The sequence below is a fragment of the Grampus griseus genome (assembly GCF_964374135.1).
Source record: "Grampus griseus genome assembly, chromosome: 6".
Classification (NCBI taxonomy): Eukaryota; Metazoa; Chordata; class Mammalia; order Artiodactyla; family Delphinidae; genus Grampus; species Grampus griseus.
In genome coordinates this window covers 3,221,723-3,241,826 of record NC_139000.1, presented here as the reverse complement: position 1 = coordinate 3,241,826, position 20,104 = coordinate 3,221,723, and the positions used below count along the sequence as shown (strand labels likewise).

Sequence of the window (20,104 nt, the reverse complement as noted above, 5' to 3'; positions counted from 1 at the left end):
CATGCAAAAGAGCTCCTGGTTGTATTCAAGGTTCCTTAGGGGTATGGTGCTAAGTAACGGGAAATAATAGTAAAAATGCAGGGTGCAAAAAAGCTCTCTGGCCCTCTGTCATGGTTACATGGGAGTGGACTGCTTCTTCAGTCACTGCAGCATTGAAAAAACTCTTTTAAGTTAGCCCTGCAAGCAAGAAAATGAAAACTGTTCAAGAACTAGCTCACTAGCCTGCCTTAAACAGACAGACATCTCCGCGGTCGCTTAAAAAGAAAAATCACACTTCAAGGCTAGAGTCAGTCCAGACAAACTGCTTTAACAGCTAGGTAGATGCCCTCACAGCAATTTCTGCCGAAAGCGTTTAAGGCAATTAAAGTGTGGTCAAAGGCAGGGGCTGCTTTTCCTCCCTCAGAGCCACAGTGCCCCAGATCTGGGAAGTGGGACAGAGTGCTTGCAGAGAGGATGTAGCCCACAGATGCTGAGGACACCCTTAGAGGAATGTGAGGCTACCCCAGAGAGGGGAGTGCGGGCCTCACGAGGCGAGACACAGGCTCTCTGGGGTCGGGCAGGTCAAAATCTCTTGCCGAGATAATTCTTGATGACACGTCTGAAGCGAGGACATGTCCACCTGCGATAGGCTCATTTCTCCTCAACAGGTTCAACCTGCTATTATTTTATTTATAATATAGGTTTATAACTTCATTAGCTTGCCATCTCATCTATATAACATATTGCTTTTAAAAGCGAACTAGTTCTTGCTGCATGCCGGGAGCATACATCAAAGGAAAACATTAGCATAGAGAGGGCGGGAAGACCTAGAAGCATCAGCAGTTTCCAGTCCAGCGGGGCTGTGTGATTTGCCCCATTCATTTGCATCTGAGCTAGGTTTCTAATTAACATGCATGTATACCTCAATTAAGGGGCATATAATTTGTCAATTGAACCATGCTGAAGCTGAGTAAACTCTAGGTGTATATATACATATTTGTACATCTGTATATATAAATTTAGGTCAAACCAACTCCGGCTTTAATGTCCAGAGTTACACGGAGAAAAGGAACACATACGGGGAAGTGAGAAAGATGTTGGCATCTCTCTTCCTTCTCTGAAAATCTACAGTGAGACTTGTCACAGCTAAATTAGGTCAGATGTGAAGAATTGCCTTGAGTGATCCCTGCTCAGAAATGGCTGTAATCAATTAAGCTAATCCTTGGCTAATGTGATTCACCTGCAGCAGCTGTTGAGTCGGGAAGGACCAATCACGTGCCTTCCTGGCTAATCTGCAGCTTGGCTGGAGATGCTGGGAGCTGGGGCCCTGGCCTCAGAAGCTAATAGGTGTGAAAACCGCACCTCAACTCTGCCCCTTTCAAGGTGAGTTTTGCCAAACCAGGGTGAGGGCAGGTGGCCTCTCTGTTTCCAAGGAGTGCTGCCCTTTGCAAGGAAAAGAGCATCCTTGCTGGGTTCCTTCCTGGCCTCAAATTGCTATTCTGGAGGGAGAGTGGGAGCATGAAGGGGAATCATGCAGTCTCAGAGGAGGGGGAGGGGGAGAGGGGGAGGGGAGGGGAGGGGAGGGGAGGGAGAGGAGGAGGGGAGGGAGGAGGGGGAGGGGAGGGAGAGGGGAAGAGGAGGGGAGGGGAGGAGGAGGGGAGGGGAAGGGGAGGGGGAGGGGGAGGGGAAGGGGAGGGGGGAGGGGAGGGGAGGGGAGGGGGAGGGGAGGGGAGGGGGAGGGGGAGGGGAGGGAGAGGGGAGGGGAGGGGGAGGGGAGGGGAGGGGGGAGGGGAGGGGAGGGGAGGGGGGAGGGGAGGGGGAAGGGGGAGGGGGGAGGGGGGAGGGGAGGGGAGGGGGAGGGGAGGGGGAGGGGAGGGGGAGGGGAGGGGAGGGGAGGGGAGGGGAGGGGAGGGGGAGGGAGGAGGGGAGGGGGAGGGGGGGAGGGGAGGGGGAGGGGGAGGGGAGGGGAGGGAAGGGGATGGGAGGAGGCGGGGAGGGGAAGGGGAGGGGGAGGTGGAGGGGAGGGCAGGAGAAGGGGAGGTGGAGGTGGAGGGGAGGGCAGGAGAAGGGGAGGGGAAGGGGAGGGGAGGGGGAGAGGAGGGGGGAGGAGGAGGGGAAGGAAGGGGATGGGAGGGGAGGGGAGGAGGTGGGGAGGGGAAGGGGAGGGGGAGGTGGAGGGGAGGGCAGGAGAAGGGGAGGGGAAGGGGAGGGGGAGGGGGAGAGGAGGCGCAGCACACGTACCTTGAACTGCCTGGCCAGGTGTTGCTTATGACTCTCCTCCACCTGTTTGAACTTGGACTCCAGTCCTTTCATTTGGCTCTCCATCTTCTCCACGTACTGCAAGTCCCTCTGAGTCCGCCTGTCCAGGACCTCTATGGATTGAGACATGTTTTGCACCTGTCAAAAAGGCAACAGATTCAAGGACGGAGCTGCGGCAGGTGCCTGCAGACCTCATTTGCCTCCTAACGAACGACAGTGACCTTTTCCACATGGCCAGCCCACTGGGAGCCAGAAGCGGCTCGTGCGTGACTTACTAGTTAATCACCAGCAGCAGGGATTGTTATGACCAAGAACCCCCCAAACAGAGCAAATTGGTTCGGTCAACATTTCTTCTGCCATCTTCCAGGACGTGTTCTTACAACCAGGGGTGCAGGGACCTCTGGTTCCCTGTTGGTCATAGCTCCAGGCATATGGCTTTGGGTGATTTTTTTCTTCTTTTTTTGGGGTGCGTGGGCAGGGGATTGTTTCTAGTCTCTTTATTCTGCAGGATGAAATCAGTCAGGCAGGCATAAACACCAACAAAGATGAACAGCATAGCTGGGCTTCCCCCACCTCCAGGCACGGACCTCTTTCCCCCTAAATCTCACTGGGTGTCTCGCTGAGAGGGCTGATTGCATAAGCGCAGTGCTCGGGAAGCAGGGGACTGGGCTCCCAGAGTCTGCATCTTGCACGCCATCCATCACATCCCACAGTATCACAGGTAGATGACTGTTCTGAAAACACGTACATTCAGAACAGAGATTCAGGAATCAATCCCCCAGCAAATGAAGAATCTCTGTTCTGCACCTTTACGGGCAGATCTGAATTGGGTCTAGCCTCAAGATGAAACTTTAATATTCAACAGGGTTCCAGAGAGCTTCAAAGGAAAACAATTTTAGTGCAGCCACCTGCCAGTGCATTTTATTTTCAGGAAACTGGCTTGCGCTTCTGTGCCAATGCATTTGGGGTAGCAGGGAGGTGGAAAAGGCTCAGGGTGGCCAAAGTGCTGTTTGGGTCATTGTCTCAGAATCGAATCCAATTACCAGTGGGAAGATACCTCCATAACCGCAAATCTTCATTTCTGTTTTCTTTTTTGCTGAATTTGCAAATACCCTCCCTTTTTTGGAACTAAATCATTTGGGTATGAGGCTTAGCTTTGCCTGGTCAGTAAAAGAAGAGATGATAGTGTGGTTTGCACTTCTTAAGGTACGTCCTTCACCCCCCGCAAATAAAATAAATGAGAAAGAGAAACCCAAAGGAGGAAAAACTGATACCACTCAGCTCAGCGCTTAAAAATGCCTGGGATTCTCTGGCTTGTTATTTGAAAGTAATGCATACGTATTCAGTTTAAAAATTCAAGTTTGTAAAATACAGTATGTGGGTGACTCTGACTCGCTCTGATCCTTTCTGTTTCGATGTTTTAGGGGAAACTGAAATATACTTGCTCTGTTACCTCAGGTCTTCCTGTCCCCCTCAACAGTTTGTTCTGTCACTTTGAATAACTGAGGACTTCTTTTGAGAAAAGCTGTATTTCCCTTTATCCCTCCAGGCCCAGCCCAAATGCCACCTCCTCCAGGGAAGCTTCCCTGATGAGCCAAGCCAGAAGTGGCCGCACACCACTTGGAAACACCATCACCTTGTTGGCACCATGCCTGCACGGCAGTGACCCACACCCCTGTCTCAACTGCCTTGCTGGACAACGGGGGGAAGTGGACAGGCCTCATTGCAAGCGCAAGGCCCAGCACCTAATGCACAGCCGTAGGGCGGGAGGAAGGAACAAAAATGACAGCTCCAGTCAAGACCCCTCCTCCTCCTCCTCCTCCTAGGGGGATTCTTGATGGACAGCAAAACCCACAAGGCTGCCGCTAAAACCTGCCGAGCAGACGCTGCGGGACCCTCGCGGGCTTCAGCCTGGTTCTGCTGGGGCCACACACAGCCCTCTGGGCTGTTCAGCTGCCAGAGAAGGATGCTTTTAACACATTTAAAAGTTTTTAAATTAAATTTGAAATTTAGAAAACATATTTTCAAGATGCTAAGTCACTCAGTCGCTTTAATACGCCCCTCCTATAGTCCTTCCCCGGCGGGATGAGCACCTCCCTCTCCGGCTGACCAGAAGGCAGGTAATCAAGCCCCCGGCCTCCATCACACTCCTGCATCTTCTCTGAGCTCCCGGTCTAGAGGCCCCGCCTCTGGGCGCCTCCGTTCTCTTACCTGTAGGATGTGTCCCCGAGGAGCCAACTGAGGAGTTCAAGGTCACACAGCTACCAAAGGCACAATCCCCCACCCCGCCCAAGGTGGCTGCAGGTGCCGAGGGGGGAGGGGCGGCAGCAACCTGCCCACGCAGCAGACACAGCTGGCCTGGAGGCGACCACTCATCGCTAATACTTATGGGACGCTTTCTACGTTCCAGGCACTGCTGAGCCCACTGCGTTATGGATCTCATCCGATCCTCACAAAACTCTGGGAGGTGGGCGCTATTTCAAGTCTCATTTGACACAGAAGGAGACCAAAGGCTCAGAGAAGTTAAGTGCCTTGGCTACTGTCACACAGCAGACAGCCACCATGCAAAGCCCGGACCGACTCCAGAGCCCACACTTTGAAGCTCTGGGCCATGAGCTTCTTCAAAGAGAACAGAGCCTGAGGCCCCTGCCCGCCCTTTGCCATGGGTCCTCAGCCCACACGCGGGGTGAGGGCCTGGCTTTCACGAGACACTGGTGCTAGGTTCCTCTCAAGACCGCAGGCCAGTTCAAAGCAGCACCTCTGGGCTTGGGACCGAAGGCTCCACCTTTGGGAGCTCCTCAGGTGGGTTGGAACAGGAGGCCAGGCTGGAGACACAGGCCCAGCTGGGACCACAGGCCCACGGACAGAACAGATGCTCGGATGGTGCCCACCGAGAAGGAAAGAGGAGAAGGAGGCTGGGGAAGGAGTGAGGGACGCACAGCCCTGCCCTTCTCACACAGCAGCCAGGCCCTCTATACAAGAAACGGCTTCTGCCCCGAGAAGTGGCGGCAACACAGTGCCCACAGTGCCCACAGTGCCCACGAGTGTAGAAGCGGGCTTTAAATGTCTAAGCAGTAACGCTGTGCTGTGCACAGGCAGGAAGGAGGCCTCCGAGGCCTGTGTTCCCAGGGGCTCACAGAGCTTTCTGGAACTGACCACGGCCTCCCAAGGGCTTGAGGGGCCACCCCCCAGCCGCCCGAGGCCCCTCCGAGCTCCACCCCCTCCTCTGCAATGATGAATAATTAAAGGCCCAATTAGGCTTCGGTCTAGTCTGGTGTCAATGAATGTTTGTGGAACCTGTTACACACATTTTTCTTTCATTCTTTTAAAGTGATTTACTGGGGTGACCAAAGACAGCAGCACAAAAACGCACAGGTCCTCAGAGGGGAGCCAGGCGGCAGCTGCCCCAAGCCCTCCTCCTGCCTGGGCCCCGTCCACACAGCAGGGCCGCGACAGCCCCAGGGACGCCCCTCTCTCCCCACTGACTTCAAGAAAGGGACCTGCTTTGCCAGAACCCGTGTGAGGGTCTGTGCATGAGCCGGGCTTGAACCGAACTAGACAGACTCCGCCGGCTGCCGGGCCTCCCCCCGGGGTGGTGGCTCTCCTCCCAGCACAGGCCCCCCAGCTGATGGAGAAGTCTCGGCTTTACTGAGGGTGTGTGTGTGTGTGTGTGTGAGTGTGTGTGTGAGTGTGTACGCACATGCAAATTTGTGTGTGGTGTCTGTGTGTCTGTGTAAGTGAGCGTTTACGTGTAACACGTGTGGTGTGTAAGGTGTGTGTGTACGTGTGAGGTGTGTGTGGTGACTGTGCATACGTATTTGTGTGTGTGGCCTGTGTGTATCTGTGTGTTCTGTTATATGTGCTGTGTGTGATGTGTGTGTCACGTGTGCGTACGTGAGCACGTGTGTGTGGCGTGGGAGGTGTGACCCCTCTCCCGCAGGGCGTGAAGGCGCCTGATGTGAAATGCACCCTCTCCCTGGGGAGGGCGGTGAGTGGAGTACTAGGGCCGCCGTTTCTCCTTCTCCCCTCAGTAGCTCCCAGGACAACCGGCGCTCAGGTTACCTGAGACCCCAGGGTTCCCAGGAGGAATGTTCCAGGCAGCGGGTTGCCAAGATCCATGGGGAGTGCCAGACTCCGTGGGGGGCAGAGGTCGCGGGCCAGGTGGGAGGCCGGCCCCGGGTTTGAGAGCCAACCCGGCTCCCTGCTCACTGGCTGTTTGCCTTGGGAGAGTCAGCCCACCTGCCTGGACCCAGATTTCCACTTCTTAAAACGGGGTGAAAACCTCGCCACCTTCACCTGGCTCTTGTGAAGATCAGGTGAAATAACGGATTCAAACCGCAAGTGCTGTGCCCAGGTGGGTCACAAAGGTGACGATTTAATCTGCTTTTGCACCGGGAAGGCAGCCATGGGCGTGAACGCCTGGCCTGGCTGTCACCGGGTCCAACCACTCAGCAGCAGGGGGCAAAGATGCCACCCAGCGGCCCTGCTTCCGGGCTCCGAGGGAGCTCTCCCAGGTTCTGCTGGGCAACAGCTCTGAGCCCTCTGGACCACAGGCTGTGGGCGTGACCCGGAGACGGCGGTGTGGGAGAGGAGCCCCAAATGCTCCCTCGCTAAAGCCCACGTGACTCCCAGTGGAGCTTTTCGCCTCCTCCTGGGCAGCGCTGGGGGAGTCTCCGTTCCTCCCTCCCTCCCTCCCTCCCTCCATCCATCCATCCGTTTCATTCATTCACCAGTATTCCCAGTGGGCCATGCCAGGGAAGAGTGAGGTCTTGGAGCTGGGACGGGGCTGGCTGCTAGCGTGGGCACACAAATGCACACACACGCGCACACACCCTGCACGGACTCACCTTCTCCAGTAGCTGCCTCAGCTGTTTCGTGCGGGCATCCCGTGAACACATGGTCTGCTGGGGGGCGACCACCGTGCAGATGCACCTGCCCTCACTGTCCTGGGCAGAGCTGTACACCTGCCAGCTCTCCTCAGGGTTGGTGGGCAGCACCTGGAGAGCACGTGGGGCGAGGGAGAGGGAGGGAGAAAGGTGAGACCAGAAAGCAGCGCACCAGGATGACCGTCCACGTCCAGCCCCTGGGAAAGGGCAGAAAGAAGTGGTCCAAAGACATGTGCCGACCGTGGGGAGGTACAAACAGGGAGGAACACAGACGGTCTCCCATCAGGATCCCCAGGGCTGGAAGGGAGTCAAGCAGGCATGACTCTTTAAAACATTTTTTTTAATTCAAGGGACTTTTAAATTTAGGGGATGTTTGGAGTTTTGGCATCTGACCCAACTGATAGGCAAGGTGGAAGGGAGGGGGGACCGGAGACTGCATGCTGGTTGACTCACAACGGCACGGAACTGAGAAATAGGATCTCCTCCCGTAAGGTGAGCACGGGAGGCTGGCGCAGCCTCTCTCTGCTGCTCCCTGGTACTGGAGAAGCAGAACCAGTGGTACTAGCTGGGACCCAGCAGCCTCTTAGCCCAGAGCTGCGATGACCCCGAGCCCCAGCAGTGTTCCCGCTGGCGGTCTGGTCAAGGCTGCCCGCAGAGATGCTGGACTTCAACTCTGCACAGGCTGCCACCCACTAGCCATTGGGCAGATGTCACCAAGTTGCTGGTGACATGTTGGGCAGGGGTCACACCCAACCTCAAACCTGAGGTGTGCCCAAGGACGGTCACGAAACCAGAGCTGCACATGGCTGCTGACATGGTGACATGGCTGGTGTCACCTTGCACCCAGCTCAGGTGGTCCCGCCCATGTACACGGGGCAGACAGACACCACTGTCCGAAAACACCCCGGGTACAGACCCTGCAGCCTGCCCGGTGGCCTCAGGTAGTCACCTCCCTGCTATTTTTAGCGTTGGTATGGGGAGAAGTTGGGTGGAGGGAATCCACAGTAGATACATTTCATTTGATTCATTTCCAGCCCCAGGAGCTCAGGACCCAGAGGTAGGAACAAAGTCATCAGGAAGAAAATGCTGCCTGCAGTTCTCGAAAGAGCAGGTGAGGTGAACGGATGACCATCTTAGAAGGGGTCACCAGGAGACCTCCTCCCCGAGCACTGCGCCCTTGACAGCCCAGAGGGAGCGCGAGAGGGAGCCGCGTGTCCTTCACCTCTCCTTTCGGCTTAGAGGGAGCGAGCCTGAGGCGCGCCCCTTCCTCCGCCGGCCCCGCCAGCGGCCGTTCCCCGGTGGTTCCGGCTCAGCCTCCGCTCCCGCCACCACCTAAGTCAGTCCAGTCCAGAGGCGGCCCTGGCCGCTCACCCCCTCCCCCAAGGCATCGCGCGGAAGGCAAGGGGCGAGCCCCGCAGCTGTGGCTCCCCGGGCCCCACCCGGCCCCTCTACACCCTCCGCCGGAGGGGACCTTATGGATCTCCGCATGGGGATGGGGAGAGAAAGACGCCTTGGGACTTTGAGGGCAAGACCTCCGGAGCCCGCCCGCCCGCCCGGGCCCCACTCCGGCCGGTCCAGTCCGGCTTTTGCAAAGTGGGGCGGGCTCAGTTCCCAGCCCCGGCTGGACCCAGCCAGACTGGGGTCCACCGCGTCTCCACCCCTTACTTGCTGAGTGACCTTGGACAAGTCCCCAAGACCCCTGCTTCAGTTCCCTAACCTTATCAACAAGGGACTTATTAGTTGAACGAGGACTCCAAGCCTCTGAGTCCCTGGGCAGGCTCCCCGGCCCCGCGAGGGGACCGGGCAGAGACAGCAAGCGCCACACAGAGGGGACCGCGGGCGGAGGAGTGGCCGAGGCTGGGGTGTGGGGAGCAGGGTGGCCCCCGCGCGTGCCCTTGCCCCTGCGCCCGGCTCCCCCGCGCGGCGCCCTCCCGCCCGGGGCTGGGGACCGGGAGGGAGCGGGCGAGGAGGCCCCGCCAGGGCGGGCGGCGGGCGCACTTACGCCGGTGCTGCGGTCGAGCGTCCCGCCGCTGGCCGCCGAGAGCTTGGTGGTGTTGAGGCCCACCAGCGAAGGCAGCGTCTGGGACATCCAGTTGGTGATCATGGCCATGGTGCTGAGCACAACCCCGATCTTGAGCAGCGGCACCGACATCGCGCCTGGAATGCCTCCTGCGCCCGCGCCGCGCCGGCGCCGGCTCCGCGCCCCGGGCAGCCTTCAGGCGGCGGGCTCCGCGGCGGGCAGGGGCGCCCGGCCGTGTCCCCGCGCCCCCTCGGCCCGCCGCCGCCCGCCCGCCGCCGCCGCCGCCGCCGCCCCGCGAGCCCCGGCCATGGCCGCGCCGCCCCGGGCGCCCGGGAGAGTGGCCGCCCCGCCGCTGCCCACCGTCCTCTGCCACCCGCCCGCCGCCGGGAAGAGCCGCCGGCTCGGGCTCTGAGCGCCGCGCGGGTTGCGCGCGGGGGCCGCGGCCGGGAGGCGGGGACACGTCCGGGCGGCGGCCGACGCAATCTGCCCAGGAAACGGGTGGATTTTTCCTCTCCACTCTGGCTCCCCGCCGCCCCCTGGCTGCTGGCAGCGAGGCCTGCAGAGCCCCGTCACCAAGGAGTAGGGAGGGGGTGGCCCGGGAGGAAAGACAGACCACCCCCTCCCAAGTCGTCAAAATCCGCCCGCGTAGACGGCGGCGTCCCTAGCGCATGGGCTGGCCGCTGCCCTTCCACCCTCAAGGTCGCGGGCCAGCGAGCCCCAGGCAACCCCCTGAGACCCACCCCATCCATGCCCAAGGCCTCCGCCCCGCTGCCGGGGACTTGCTTGGCGGTGGCCCCAGGCTTCCTCCAGCCCGGCAGCCCCCGAAACCCAGCCAGGAGGGCGAACTCTTGGCGGGCTCCGAAAGTAGCCCCTGGTGGGGGGTCTCCAGCCCCAGTGCTGGGGGAGGGCGCTAGGGGAAAGCCCCTTCTGGGAGCCCGGGAGAGCCAGGAGCCCTAAGACCTTTGCTGGCAGCTGTGGCACCGCCCAGTGTGGGCTCCTGGGTCCAGGTGGGCATGCAGCAGGGGTGCAGAAGCTGGGTGTGGGTTTGGGGCTCAGGCCTCCGCGCAGGGTTGCTAAAACGGCCCCACCCGTGGTGAGTGTGGTGCAGGTGGAGCCCTGGTCAGGGGCCTGGGGTCTGTGGCTGGGGGGCGGGGGGGTGTCCTCACTGGTTCTCCAGGTGTGTGTGGGGTCCTGATGCCCAGGGAGAGGGGCAGGGCAGGCTGGCACAAGTCCCCAGCCCTCGGCAGCATGGGTGTCGGGACACACGTAAGTCTCCTTGGAAGCACAGGCCTGACTGGGTCAAACATCTTAATAGTGCTTCAGAATTTGCAGAAGGCTTCTAACGGGAGATGAAAGGCACTTCCACCAGGCCTCCCATGAAGCTTTCCTCTGCTGCGTCCCCCTACGTAGCAGGGACTGTTACAGCCAGGATGGTCCTCGCCTGAGCACTGGTGTGAGACCCATGAGCTGAAGACGCTCCTTTGGTTTGTTAACCTGGTTAATGCACGGATCTGTGGCAGCCTCTGGGTTGGAAGCAGCAAATTTCACCAGTTGGGGAAGGGCGCCATCTCCCAGCTCCAGCGGGTACTGCAGGCTCTGCTCCGCGACCGCGGTGCTCTGAGTCCCGCCAGCTGGGTCTGGGGGTGGGCAGCAGTCCCCCACTCTCTGCCTTTCTCCTTCAATGAACGTTTAACACCGATTTAGGGCCGCAGGCTGTGCCGACCAAATCACTCACAGCCGCTTCCCACTGCGGAAGGACATGGACCACTTATTTTGTCGGAACAACTTCCAATCCAATCTCCAAAACCTCACGCCGTCCATTGCGGAAGCTGCAGGTATTTACTTATCACTTACTATGTGCAAGATGTGGGGTGCAGTGTGCTGCAGACCCCAGATCAAAACCACGACACGAGGTACAGCCCGCTGTAAACCCCAGGACAGAAGCAACAGCAACGCGACAGATCAGACTCCGGGCATGGTGCGTGAACGAAAACTTCCCTACAACCAACGGAGCGCATGCATCGCCAAGAGAAGCATCTCGGAGTGGACACTCCGCGTACAGACTCTGGGACCAGACAGCCTGGGTCTGAGCCCTGGTTCTGCCCCTTACTGGTTGTGAGACCCTGGCCGAGGTAATTAGCCCTTCTGTCCCTCGGTTTCCCCATCTGTAAAACGGGTTTAATAATAGCAGGATGTGTAAGGATCCAGTGAGTCAGTGCAGGAGCAGACACGGCAGCCAGTAGGGGTGCCCATCCTCGCCATCCCCGCTTTGCAGAAGACCAGAGGTGCTCCGAGGGGACGCTCAGCTGAGCGACTGGTGCGAGAGCCTGTGACAGATGCCCCTGGACACCTCCGCCCCCTCTCCAAAGAGCTGCTTTTGGCTAACGACCACCCTCAAGAGATGCTGTTGATACAGACGTACAGATGCAGAAGAGGTATTCCTGGACGGGAAAACAGCTCCCAACACCCAGAGCTACGTTCTAGGAAGGGGAGCTCCAATCACAGCCGATACAGAGAATTCGAATAAACCTCTCCTGATCTGAAGAACTTCTGATCTGATTTCACGGCAGTGATGTCCCGCGGGATTTACAGTGGGTGCTCTAAATTAGAAGAGCGCCAACCTGGCTGGGCTGTTCAGGGGAGGAAATGAAATCCAGGTCATTCACACCCAGGAAGCCAAGTCCTGCTCCAAAGACCTGCTGGAGTCTAGACCACCCAAGGGTTGAGGAATGCCTTCAGCTCCCCTGGCCCGGGACTCTCCCAGACTCTCCAGGGGACAGGCAATTACGGAAAGCCTGGAGATCTGAAACCCCCTCATCGTATTTCTCCTGAGCCTGCAGTCCTGATAGGGAGCCTGAAAGGGTTTACGGCATCCCCTGAGGCATGGCTGAGAAGCAGTCTTTTGAAAAGATTTGGGTTATTCACACTGGGCTGCCAAACGTGGGCTGCACCCTGGAATTCCTGCAGCTTCCTGGGAACTCAGCTGACCCCAGGAGGTCAAGGCATTGGAGGGATGGGAGAGAAAGCTGACTCACACCCCCACCCCCACGCCTTTAAATCCTAGTCGGAATTGAATAGATGCACTCTTTCCGCCCCTCCCACCCCCCAGCTGACTGACCGAGGCCCACCCTGGCCTCCTCCCACACCCTCTGCTGCCGCTCTAGAAAGTTCCATGCTCCTTTCATAAACGTTGCCTCAGACTGTCACACCCAGACAATGGGAGGGAGGCCGCAGCCCCCCCTTGTCTTAGTTGCCCCAACAGAAATGGGGTCCAGTTCGGGAGAGGCACTTTGAAGGACAGGGACAGGAGAGTTCAGCGGGCACCTGCCCTCCAGGCTGAACGCATGGCTCCTGGGGCCCCACAAACATTACCATCTCCTATTTTCTGGGTAAGGGGACTCATCATAACTAGTGGAGGATGGTCTGGTTTCTACTGAGTAAGTAATTGATCTTGACATGAATTAGAAGGTGGTGTCATTATGAAAACATCTAAGAGTCAGCTCTGGGGTCCAGCTGGGTTAGGGTTAGGAAACACCCCAGAATGTAACACTTGCTCAGAGCAGAGGACTTGGTGCTGCTGGATTTTAGAGGCTTCCACACGTGGCCACTCCCCGGAGCACACACTCCGCCCTCAACCCATCACCAGCATCTCAGACCAGCGAGGACCCTCTGCCTGTGGACCCCAGACGTGGCCTCAGAAACCTCAGCCCCTCTACCAACGGCTGGTATCGACTCTGGAGCAATCCCTCGTGTTGCTTATGGGGTGACTCAGCCAATGCCCTCTCCCCCGAGGCCACGCACCACTGATTCCACCTGTGCAGAGTCACCTTGACAAGATCTGGGGGCTGGACTGCCCGGGTGGGGCACAGGCACCCACCCATCGGAGAGCAGAAGTGTTTACAACCCCGAGAGCTCTCCTCTGAGTCCTGCTATGCTGTCAGATCTACCAGCAGCATCCTGGGGTGATGAGTAAAGTTATTTATGATATTTATGAATACACCTCTGTTCTTTCTTTGACCCTCACACCCCCAAAAGCACCACTTGAAGCAAGTGGGAGTGACTTTCCTTCCAGAGCCACCCGTGAGAGCCATGTGCACCCCGGGGACATCTGTGCTGGGAGCTTTAAGCTCCTGGAGCGTGTCCTGTGAGCTCACTACACTGTTGCAAGGAACCGAACTGCCCTAGATGAGCGTCTCCAGGTGAGGGCTTCCGAGGAGACAAAGCCCGGGGCTTCGGCACCTCCCACCCCTTCTCTCCGCTGGACTCTTCAATCCACACTCTTCCCAGTCACTCGCCCTCTTACTGACCATCCGATTTTAAATGCCATTGAACCGTACATCAGAGACACCCGGGCCAGGTCCCCACTGCCCAGACTAGAGCGAGGAGACGGGGAAGCCCATGTCTTCTAAACACCGCTCGAGAGTGAGGGAGCCACTGTTGCCCACTGTCACCTACGTGTTCGTCATGGGACTTAACCTGGGTGCAGAAGAAGGGGAGACCCTCTGAGCAAGGAGGAGCCTTCTTCGCCGCGGCTGCCCCATAATTATAAATTATGCCAAATGTAACAAACAGCGTAACCAGGACCGCAGGCGTGTGGGGCGATTTGGAGATTTAGATGTTAACATCAGCTAAGAGGGTCTGTGTCTTTTTTCTTAATTCCTGAATCTCAGTCGTCAAGCAGATGCTGGGAGATTTGAGGGGTGCGGGGCTCCCTGCATGAACCTTTAGGCTGGAGAGAACCGAGGCGGGGCACCCAGTGCACCCTCGAAGGCGCCCTCCACCTCCTGGGGTGAAAGGGCTTGTCCGGTTCACCCAGCCTCAGTGGCAGGAAGCAGACCACCCCCAAGGGGTCTGACACACCCACCCCCCGCAGGCTCTTCCCCTTCGAAAAGCCAAGCTCCAAGTTCAGAGCAGGCCGAGCAACGGGCCACACAGTTAGAGACACGGCTCTCAAACCCTCTTCCAAAGGCCCTATGAGCTGCCGTGACGGCACCAGGCGCCCCCTTTCTTACTGGTTCTCAGTGGTGTTGAGCCGTTTCTCTACTTTTTCTTCTTCTCTCTCCATCTTAACAAGAACATGAACTCGGGTGTCAGACAGACCGTGGAGCTGCACCTGGGGTCTGTCACCTCCCTGCTGGGCCACTGGGCAGGTTACTGACCCCCTGCGCCCCCCTCTGCCCCTTGAGCCTTGGTTTCCTCATTTCGAGACCGAGGACGACAACACAGGGTCACCGGGGCGGCTTCTACCCGACCCAGATTAAGCTCCTGGTGTGTTGGGGGGGGATGTGTGACACTTGATGACACTCCAAAAATATGAACCCTCGTGACTGGTTTTCTCCCTAGTGCTTTAAGCTCCTGGCCAGTTTCTGATATGTAATAATCTGAAAACATGAAGAGATGTGGACTTTCCTGTTCCATTCTCTCCCCCCTTACCTGAGCCATGGGAATGACCTCACGGCTGCTGCTTCCGGCGGGGGAGAGTATCTACAGGGCACCTCTCAGAGCCGAAAAGCAGCTCCTGTCCCCCGCAGCACCCGTCACAGCTGGCGTGTGTCTAATTCAGTTTAGCCAGTAATTAGCTCTGGATTACTTTACATGGGATGTTAAATAGTGATTACAGGGCCCGATAACTTTAGGAATAAATACGACCCAGGTCAGAAAATGACCTTCCTTTTTAGTGCGGAGAGCGAAAGCGCGTGGGACAAGGGGCAAATTGCTTCCGGAGATGAAGCGGCCGCCTGCTGCTGAGGGGTTACAGCTCCCGCCCCCCCGCTGGCACAGAGCCTTCTCCCTGGAAACGGGAGCAACTCTCTCGTGCGGGCTGTTTGCGTGTCTGGAGATGGTCTCTGGCCAGCCCCCGAGGCAGCGGCCAACCTCAGTGCAAAGACGGGATCAATCCCATGCATGCTGAACTAACTGGTTTAGGAAAAGGCCCCCATGGTCCTGAACCCCCCAACTCCCTGGACCACTGACACCCCAGCATCCAGGGCACACGTGGGCCTAAAATCTGGGGGACACGAGGGGCTGGGGCACATGAACAGGACGTCAGTGGGATCATTGGGCCGAAGTTTTGATTCAAGCAGGTGACAAAATTCATGCTTCCGTCTGAATGGACGGTTTTATTCTTGTTCAGTTTGTTCAGGGCGATGGGTTGGGGTCTTCCACTCTGGCTGAATCTGAGGAGGAGCGAACGGATTTGCAGTGATGGGATTGTGAGTGGCTAACTCCACGCCAGCCGCTCCGTGACACCTGCCTGTCCAGACACAGCACCCATCACCCACCCCCACCTGCCCGCCGCCGAGTCCACTCCCATCTCTTCTCAGGTGCTGAGACCTGCACACAGCTAACCAAGCTCCGGAAGAGCCCACAGCAGTCGGCCCGTAAAGCCTGAGGGCACTCGACAGCCCCGGTGACAGCTGGCGCTCGAGGGTGCCCTGTGCTCCTTCACAGCTGGAGCCCCGCCCTATCCCAAGGGGTCGGGGTCGTCATGTCGTTAAGAAAGACCACTTCTGGCTTGGGGACTAATGAGAAGAGCTCCACTTCACTCCTGAGATAAAGCAAATCCCTCAACACTCCTTTGTCGAACTCCAGATACAAGAGCCAAGGTTCTGGGCCCTTCTCCATGCCGCGGCGTCTGTGTGCAGCCCCGCTGCTGCCCACCTGTTCCTTCCCGTCTTCCTGCCCCGGCTCACCCAGGTGCAACCTTGGACCCTGCGCAAATGGCACCCCTTCTCCAAAGTGTTCTCAGCTGCCTCCACTCTGACCCCAGAGCCCTCATGGCTCTTAAACAAATAGATATGGCAGAGCCTCAGGTCTCCCCACTGAGCACCGTGGCCCGGATGACAGACAGCTGTACTCAGCATCACCAGCCCGGCTTTGACCGCGTCAAGCCCGACCAGCTGGCATCTGAGAGCTGCATGTGGCAGGAGAGGAGGACGGAACCAGAGTGCGGGTTTGTAGGGGGGAGCCATCTTCGAGCATCAGCTAGCTTCATCCTCCTTGTTTTAAAAGGGTAGACGTTCAGGCCGAGGCTCAGAGTCTTTCTCAAGGCAACCAGACAGTGGCTGGTGGGACGGGGAAGGGGAAGGGCAGCCGGGTCCAAGGTCATTGTCACAGAGCTGCCCACCCCTTTCATGCCATCACACATGGGGATGACGTGCTTCTCTCAAGGGAAGGCGAGCTGGAGCTGGGCTGGGGTGGGCGGGGCTCAGGCAGCCCCAGCGCTGCCCCACCACCCCCAAGATGAGAGATCAACTCCGAGGACACTTCTCAAGGAGTTTGAAACACCAGCCTTTTATTGAAAATCACAGAACAGGACCCAGTCAAGCATCTTTCCACCTGAGGACAGAGTTCATCTGGGCCCACAAACCTGGCGCATAGTAGGCCATCCATCACTGATTGGCATTTGACTGAGTGGCTCATAAGCGCGCTGTCGGGAGAACAGATGGCCTGGCCATGTGCGCTACACTCCCCCCCTCCCCCCGCCCGGCTGCCTGAATCCTTCAAGCAGCGCCTGTGAAGTGCAGGTAAAACCCATACGTTTCTGACTTGTTCCCATCTGGACGGGTCCTAACCCATAAACATGGTGGCCCTGGAACCTTGTGTCCACGTCCCTTGGAAGGGCCCTAAGACTGAGGGTGCCGCTGTGGGAGCAATTTACCTAAAGTGGAAGAGGGAAAGGGTGGAGGGGAGACAGACACAGCTCAGTCACCGCTGCTCTGCTCTCCTTTTCCTGAAGCCCAGAGGTATTTTACTCATCACCCATGTAGGCAGCATTTCTCCTGACACCGTGCAATGTGGCTTCCTAGGATCGAATTACTTCGGGATCAAGAAAGCAAGGTTCTTAGGTAGGGGTGTCCCCAAGGAGCTCTCAGACTATTCAGAGCAGCCCAGCCCTGGACCCACACCCACTCCCAATTCCAGCTCCTGCCTTAGAGGTCACTGGTAAAAGTGAGAGGCACCTGGCCTGACCCCAAAGAAGCCCACCTGGGCAGGACCGGGGTAGCCAGGATCCCTGGAGCTGGTGGCTGAGCCAGCCACTCTCTCACCCCTTCACAGATTTGAGCTGGCTGGAGAGATTTTCGCCAGGTGAGCCTTTCCTCCAAAATGCCACCACAATTAGGGATACTGGGCTCCCAATGGAAGATTCTGAAAGCACAGCCTCAGAGGCAGGCACGGGGAGGGCAGGGCCTGCCTCCCGGCTGTGTTGAGGAAGGCATTTCCCTGAGAGATGCCACAGCTCAGCTTCAGAAAGAGGAGCCTTCCAAAAAAACCACATCGTTTGCCTTCCTGGCCCCTGGAGGGCCTGGGCTCGGGGAGCTGACCAGGGTCCTGAACAGGATGGTGCGGCTGTAGCCGCGTGGGCAGGGGCGGGCCACGTTCAGATGGCTGGCGCCGCCAGCGTGGACAGGCGGGAGCTCTCACCACCGAGACAAAGCTTCCAACTGAAGCTGAACCAAAAGTTTCTTCCAAGACCGGGGGATCTTTAAAAAGGCTGAGAAGTGAACCTCTGGAGGAGGGCGGGGAACAAGGGCTCAGGGAGCCTGCAGGTGAGGAGGCCAGTAGGGCTTGGAGGGCCCAAGGGCAGCCACTTCCAGGGCCACCCAGACCAGCCATCTCTTTCCCGGGATGTCTAAGTAAGGCACACGCTGCCCGGCTCCATGTCTGTGGGGTGCGCGCTTGTGGAAGAGTGTGCGTGAGTGTGTGTGTGTGTGCACATGCATATATACAGTGTCCATTCACAGAGCACGAGTGTGCCCCTTGGCCAGGCCTTCCCTGCAGCCAAGAAGACTTCACTCCCAGAGACCGTGCAGAACCTCTCCAGGGGCCTGGCCGGTTGTCTGCCTGGCACCAGCAGGGTCTCCGAGGTTAGGTGGGACAATAAACCCTTCCGACGCTGGGGCCGAGGCTGCACTTCCCGGGAGAGCTAGGGAGCCGGCAAGGGCTTCAAGGCAAAACGGGAAGCTTATTCCAGAGCCTTCTCTCCTGTGATCTACCTCTCACCCTCTCGTCTCTCCTTTGTTTCCTCTTTTATTCTGAGAGGGAGGGAGGCACGGAGGGAGAGAGGGAAGGAGGGTCTGGGCAGCTGGCTCTTGGGGCCAAGGTGCTGGCAGCCCATCCACTTCCTGGACTTGCAGCCTCTCCCAGCTCAGACCGTGGCACAGTGGCACCATCCAAAGGACATTTTAATGTCACTCTGAGCAGCCTGGCTCCCGAAGCTGGCAGGTTCTTCCCAGCACCCCGGTGCCAAAGCAACACCTCCAGTCCGGCGCTCCCAGACAGCCCTTCTCCTCCCAGACGTGCCAGCTCCGGAATGCATTTTTAAAATGGAGAATACCAGCCGGAGACAGGCTCTCTAACAGTACATTGTTCAGGGATGGCGAGCCCACTTAAAATGCCCAGCGGTCCCCACACACGCTTGCCACTCACACTTCATGCCGCGAATGTGGCCACAACCGCCCCCCAGCCCTCCACATGGAGCCCACAATGCACCCCAGCCCCAGACACGCCGCCCTCCCTCCCCGGTCTGGTCTCCGCCGCACCATTCCCACCGCCAGCCCAGGGAGCCCCAAGGGCAGCATTATAGCCAATGCAGGAGGCTCCAGAAGAGGGATGCAGGGGGTGGGAGTTAGGTCAGATCCACCTCTGCAAATGCCAGGGGCTCGGACATCCTGCTCTGTCTTCCTCCCAGGTGACAGTAGCAGCCAAATGGCGACCCCCACCCCCAATGCTGCCCTTTGAACTTCTCAGCAGGGAGTGGTCAGCCCGGGAGTCCAGGAGGGAGGGTTCAGGGCTGAGGGTCCTGGGGGACGGGGCAGCACTCTCGGGTCAGCCTTCACCCCTTCCTCCACCCCAGGCGCGGCTGGCACTCTGGCCCTCTCCCCAAGCCCTTGGCTGGGCGCCCGGGCAGGGGTGCCGGGCCGCGCGGTAGCTGCTCCCCGACTTTGCCGGGCTCCCCGGGGCCGGGCGGGCGCCTCGCAGGCAGGGAGGAAAATGGCGTTGCATGCACGTACTTGAGTGAGTTCCGTGCCCATGAGGATGAGGAAGAGGAGGCTGAGGAGGTTCCGGGCCGGTCGCATGTCTCGCGAACACCTCCCACGTCCTGGCGTGCGGGGAGCCCTGGGCGGCCGGCGACTGCGTGGACGCGGACGCGCTCCCGGCTCTGCTGGCTCCGCGGCGGCGCCCGGCGGTGTCCCCGCGCCTTCAGCACCCGGAGCAGGCGGCGCGCGGGGTCTGCTGCGCGGAGCCTCTGCTCTGCATCTCGAGCGCGTCGAGCGGCTCCGCGGTCGCCCTGCTGGGCGTGCGGCGGCTGCGGCGGGCGGCGGGCTGCGGGCGGGCCGCCCCTAGGCCCCTCCTCGGCCCCTCCTCGGCCCCTCCTCCTAGCGGCCCCGTGCCCGCAAAGCTGGGGCGAGCAGCTGGGCGGCCCGGGTGCCAAAAGTTTGCTGGGGAAGGGGAGGGGCGGGGGGGCGCAGAGGGCCCCGCGCGCCACGCTCACGCGCGGGAATGGGGAGGGCGGCGGCGGGGAAGCAGACCGGGACAGGATGTGACATCAAAAAGGCGGGGGAAATTTAATCGGAGAGAAAACTCCACCCTGGCTGGCCGCGGCGGCGGCGGCGGCGGCGGCGGCGCTCCAGGGTCCTGGCAGCTGGGATGGGGACGCAGGCGGACGGCGCTGGAGACCCGGGCCCCCCTGGACTCAACGAGTGGACGCGGAGTGGGGATGGGGAATGGCAGCTGCGGGAGGTGACCTTAGAGGCCACCCTTTAATGAGATAAACTGAGGCTGAGACCCAAGAAGGATGATTGGCGGTGGGCGGGGGGGTTAAAGCGGGGTGTTCAGAGCTAGAAAGTGGGTCATCTGGCACTGACAGGTCTCCTTCTTCTCCTTCTGCGGTGGCTAGCAGAGGGCGAAGAGAGAACAGACATTGCGTGCTGGGGGTTCTGTCCCCAGGTGGGGCGTG

The 20,104-nt window shown here is 59.1% G+C and overlaps 1 protein-coding gene across 2 annotated transcripts in view; it reads right to left on the bottom strand.

Moving 5' to 3' along the window:
• Positions 1–19,244, bottom strand: part of OLFM1 (olfactomedin 1) — a gene marked incomplete at its 5' end in the record, with an annotated part of 34,701 nt that extends 15,457 nt beyond the window's left edge. Inside the window, 3 exons of one of the 2 annotated variants that reach the window (XM_082657420.1) lie at positions 2,221–2,376; positions 7,086–7,235; positions 19,158–19,244. In XM_082657420.1, the coding sequence (XP_082513546.1) occupies positions 2,221–2,376; positions 7,086–7,235; positions 19,158–19,223 (372 nt within the window). Of the gene's footprint in view, positions 1–2,220; positions 2,377–7,085; positions 7,236–9,126; positions 9,277–19,157 lie in introns of those variants that run through there. The other variant, XM_082657419.1, reaches the window with a different exon arrangement.
• Positions 19,245–20,104: the final 860 nt, after the last annotated feature.